Below are 5189 nucleotides of genomic sequence, written 5' to 3'. Positions count from 1 at the left end.
TTTTTTTTTTTTTTGAGACAGAGTTTCACTCTGTTGCCCAGGCTGGAGTGCAGTACCGCGATCCTGACTCACTGCAACCTCCGTCTCCTGGGTTGAAGCGATTCTCCTACCTCAGCCTCCCGAGTAGCTGGGATTATACCCAGCTAATTTTTGCATTTTTAGTAGAGACGGGGTTTCACCACGTTGGCCAGATTGGTCTCGAACTCCAGACCTCAGGGGATCCGCCCGCCTCTGCCTTCCAAAGTGCTGGGATTACAGGAGTGAGCCACCGCGCCCAGCCCCGGGCAATTCCTTTTGAAAGAGCTTTTTAACTTTTTATGATGAGGTCAATTTCTTTTTGTTGTTGTTGTTTTTTCAGAACTTATTTGCTTTTCTACTATGCCCAGTTGTGGTAACTGACTTTGCTCTTATGTTCTAGGTATTACTCTGGAGACAAAAAAGCCCCAGTTCTCACGCTCTTCATTGGGGGAAACCATGAAGCCTCAAATCATTTGCAAGAGTTACCCTATGGTGGCTGGGTGGCACCAAACATTTATTATTTAGGTATGTGATTGTGTCTGTGGATAGTTTTTTTTCCTGGGATGGAAGAGTCTATCAGGATTTGCGCTAGTTGGGCTGTGTCTTGACAGGTATGGTGTTTGGAGAATGTCATTAATTTAAATAGTTAATCATGAAAATTTAATTAAGATAGTTAATTATTAAATGGTTGATCATGATAATATGCCCTTCATCTAGTGTTTTAAGCACTAGCTAATATAATTGAAAGACCTCACACACTATTTGTAATCGCTTCATTTTTTCTTACAATTTTTATTGAATTAAAAAAAGACCTTAAACTTTTATTAATAGAAATTCTTAAGCATACACAAAAGTAGAGTATAGCATGATGAATCTCAGTACCTGTTACCCAGCTTCAACGACTATTATATTGAAGTCTCCTGTTTTTTTTTTTTTTTTTGTGGGAAGAGATGACTAGAGTATTTAAAGCAAATCCAACTGTTAGATTATTTCACTTATACATATTTCAGTACATGTTTGTAAGTGATGAGGATCTTTAAAAATACTACTACAGTACTGTTATTATACTTAACTGAAGTACTCATTATCTATTGCCATGTTCATGGTCAGATTTCCCTACTTAACCTAGGGATGTCTGCTTTACAATTGGTTTAAATAGGACCCAGACAAGGCCAGCCCATTTCATTTGGTTGTCACGACTCTGAAGTCTATTAGACTATAATAATCTCCCTGTCTCTCTTTTTCATGCCATTTACTTGCTGAAGAAAACACGAAATTTGTCCTGTGGCATTTTCTGCATTCAGGGTTTAGCTGATTGGATTCCTTTTATCCTCTGCATTTCCTATAATCTGCTTTTAGATTGACAGATTTGATTAGATTGTTTCAATATTAGTCCCTATAAACTATATAGCCTTTTCATCCCTTTATTTTTCGAGACAAGGTCTGGTTCTGTTGCCCTGGCTGGAGTGCAGTGGCTCCATCTTAGCTCATTCATCTCAGCCTCTGGCCTTCCAGGCTCAAGCCATCCTCCCACCACAGCCTCCCAAGTAGCTGTGACTTCAAGCGTGTACCACCATGCCTGGCTAATTTTTTTGTTTTTTTGTATTGTTTTGTGGAGACTGAGTTTGGCCATGTTTTCCACGCTGGTCTCGAACTCATAAGCTCAAAGTGATCCGCCCACCTGGGCCTCCAAAGTGGTGAGATTACAGGGATGAGCCATCCCACCTAGCTTCATCCCTTTATTTAAATGTATATTCTTTCTAGAACTGTTTATAGGTTTTACCAATGATGAGATTGTAATTTCAGAAATTTAGTTTCCCTACTTTGCTACTTATTGATCATCTTTTGATGTATTCGTTCTATATTACAATATTGTGAAAAAGTGAAATTGTCAGAAGATGATCAATCAGAAATGAAACTAGAAGCTGCAGGTTCTTTATACCTTACCTGTTGATTTTCAGGTTTATACATGTAAGTCCATCATAGGACATTTTCCGCCTCCCACTACCTCCCCCGTGTATTCAGTTAGTTACCAAATTATGTCTGTTTCACTTTCAGCACCCTATCTCATTTGTCCCTTCCGCAATCTACTTAATGTTTTGGCTCATCTAATTCCAGACCTTGCCTTTATATACTTTTATAATATATCCCTAATACACTGTTGGCATATTATTATGTAAAAAGGGTAACCTCATCATGGTGCTTAATTTTCAAATAATTTTAGAACTGTGTGGAATTCCATCTAAATGGAATGGTTTATTCAGTCAGTGTAAAGAGATTCCTTTTACCTACAGTAATTTTATTTAACTGTACTGTTTAGGTTTGGCTGGTGTGGTAAAATACCGAGGTGTAAGGATCGGTGGAATCTCTGGTATCTTTAAATCTCATGACTATCGGAAAGGTATTGTTTTGAGAATTATTTTTAAACTTTAGAACTCGCATGCCCCAGAGTAACTTAAGCATAATATATACTTTGACTCTTTCATATATCTTTGTATCCTTGATCTAGTTTTATCAAGTCTTAGTATTTTGCTAGTTTTTATTTTTATTTTTAAGAAATAAAACAGTATAGATACAATTAAAGTTCATTGTTTATCTGTCCTCAATCTCATTCCCTTCTTTTCTTCCCTCCCTCTCTTTGCCAGGCAGTCACTATGTTGAATTTGGTGATTATAATTTACTTGATTATTTTACATCATTACCACATGTATAAGAGCTTTAAACAATGTACTTGTTTTAAGCTTCATATAAATGTATCATATTGCTTGTATCTTTCTCCAACTTGCTTCTTTGTTTAACATGTTTTGAAATCCGTGTTGATACATGTAATCTAATCTGTTCATCTGTAAATAATATTCCATTATATAAGTATATCACAACTGCCTATTCATTTCATTGTGTTTGAATGAATTATACCTTGATTTCAAAATTAAAGGAATAGCTTGGATTCACATCAATTTCACAAATTTCATGAATTAAGTTGGCAGCTAAAACTTACATCCTGAATGTAACTGTTACAAGTCTGTTCCCTGCCGCTTGGCTCTTTCTTATTCTAAACTGTTGAAATGGAGGTACAAAATAGGCTGTCTTCTCTGTGGCAGGTGTGAGTACAAATTGGAACCACTCTTGGGAAGATGTTTATCAGTTTTTTCTGTTTTATCTCAGGGATATCATTTATGCATGTAATACACATATTTCTTTTTTGGCTTAAAACAACAATAATTTGTTATTTTATTAATATTGGGCGTAAGGAACTAGTCTCCAGTCAACATTTAGAAAGTAACCGAAGTGTGCCAGCAACCATGTGTGGGACCTTAGAAAGCACATACACCCTTAGTTGAGCCCGCACAGGAGACTGCAGTCCACCATCTTTTAAAAAAATTTCCCTAGATGACTTTTTAAAATCATATATACTGAAGGTGTACATGATATTTTGGAAACTTGTGTATATGTCTTTGTATTTGCAGTGTTTAAGGAAATTGAATGTAGCTTATTTTTCTTCTTCAATCTAAGGTCATTTTGAGTGCCCCCCTTATAATTCATCTACAATCAGGAGTATATATCATGTGAGAAATATTGAAGTCTATAAATTAAAACAGGTATGTAAAAAGTGCATTACAGCAGACTTGAAAAAATTTTGAAGTAATTCTGTACCAAAATGTATTTTGGTCATATTGGTATGCTACTTTCAAGAAGAGCAATTCAGTATTTTTTAAATGTGGATCTTGAGTTGTTTTTAGGAGTTTCACGATGAACATTTTGTTTTTCTTTTTTTGAGACAGAATATCACTGTGTCGCCCAGGCTGAAGTGCAGTGGCGTGATCTCAGCTCACTGCAACCTCCGCCTCCTGGGTTCAAGAGAGTCTTGTGCCTCAACCTTCTGAGTAACTGGAACTATGGGCGCCCACCACCACACCTGCCTAATTTTTTGTATTTTTAGTAGAGGTGGGGTTTCACCATGTTGGCCAGGCTGGTCTCGAACTCCTGACCTCAGGTGATCTGCCTGCCTCAGCCTCCCAAAGTGCTGGGATTACAGGTATGAGCCACCGTGCCCAGCAAATTTTTTTTTACTTCAATAATTACGAGTTTATTTTAGTAAGAATGAAACATTTAATTCATGATTTCAAATATTACTTAGGGTAAGGCTAAAGAATACCTATTAAAATAAAATTATATTTAAAAGAAAATATTAAAGTGATATTTTAAAGAAAATATTAAAATAAACATTTTATGTAATAGTAATTAAGTAATGGTATTAAATAGAAAATAAGTAATAGTAAAGATGATAGAGGAAATGGGAAAATTGTGAAGGTGGTATGGAAACACTACTTAATTGCAGAGTAGGTGAGACTAGGTTTTCGTTTGAGAACCCATTACATGGCTGACACTGGGCCAAGCAGACTTCACACTTGGTATTTCATATAATCTCCACTCAAATCCTATGAGATAGATCTTACTCTTAACTTCATTCCTTTACGGATGAGAAACCAAGGCTCCGACAGGTAAGTAACCTGCCCAGGACTTCCCAAAGTTTAGTGGTAGAGCCTGCCTGACTGCACTCATGCCCATCACACTGTCTGTAGAGCCTCTGCAGGAGCCTAATGATGCTTGCAAGTGTTTCTTTTATGCTCTGTGCATACAGTTCCCTCAAATAGATTTTCTTTTTCACCTATCTAAATCCTACCAGTCCTTTAAGACCCAACTTAGATGCCATTTCCCAACCATGACTTTTCTTCTTTTTTTTGAGACAAGGTCTCACTCTGTCACCCAGGCTGGAGTGCAGTGGTATGATCATGGCTTGGCTCACTGCAGCCTCAATCTGCCAGGCTTGGGTGATCCTCCCACTTCAGCCTCCCGAGTAGCTTGGACTACAGGCATGCATCACCTCGCCCAGCTAATTTTTTTCGTATTTTTTTACAGAGTTTCGCCATGTTGTCCAGGCTCGTCTCAAACTCCTAAACTCAAGCGATCCTCCTGCCTTGGCCTCCAAAGTGCTGGGATTACAGGCATGAGCCACCATGCCCAGCCAACCATGACTTTTCTAGTTTAGAGTCGTAACCCTAGTCTGAATTTTTGTTGCATCTATTGGCCATACCAGTTATTCAGTGGTTAGTCATATCTAATATTTTGTATTGTCTTGAGCAGTTACTTAAGTTTTTTTTTTTTTTTTT

The 5189-nt window shown here is 37.3% G+C and overlaps 1 protein-coding gene across 1 annotated transcript in view; it reads left to right on the top strand.

Annotated features, from left to right (window-relative positions):
* Nucleotides 1-5189, top strand: part of DBR1 (debranching RNA lariats 1) — a 29585-nt gene that overhangs the window by 15128 nt on the left and 9268 nt on the right. The window contains exons 3-5 of the mRNA XM_011981886.1: nt 419-543; nt 2339-2419; nt 3532-3617. Of these exons, the coding sequence (XP_011837276.1) occupies nt 419-543; nt 2339-2419; nt 3532-3617 (292 nt within the window). The remainder of the gene's footprint in view (nt 1-418; nt 544-2338; nt 2420-3531; nt 3618-5189) is intronic.

The sequence above is a fragment of the Mandrillus leucophaeus genome, unplaced genomic scaffold, assembly GCF_000951045.1.
Source record: "Mandrillus leucophaeus isolate KB7577 unplaced genomic scaffold, Mleu.le_1.0 Scaffold1050, whole genome shotgun sequence".
Lineage (NCBI taxonomy): Eukaryota > Metazoa > Chordata > Mammalia > Primates > Cercopithecidae > Mandrillus > Mandrillus leucophaeus.
Note: the sequence above shows the minus strand (reverse complement) of the source record. Positions and strands in the feature narration are given on the sequence as shown.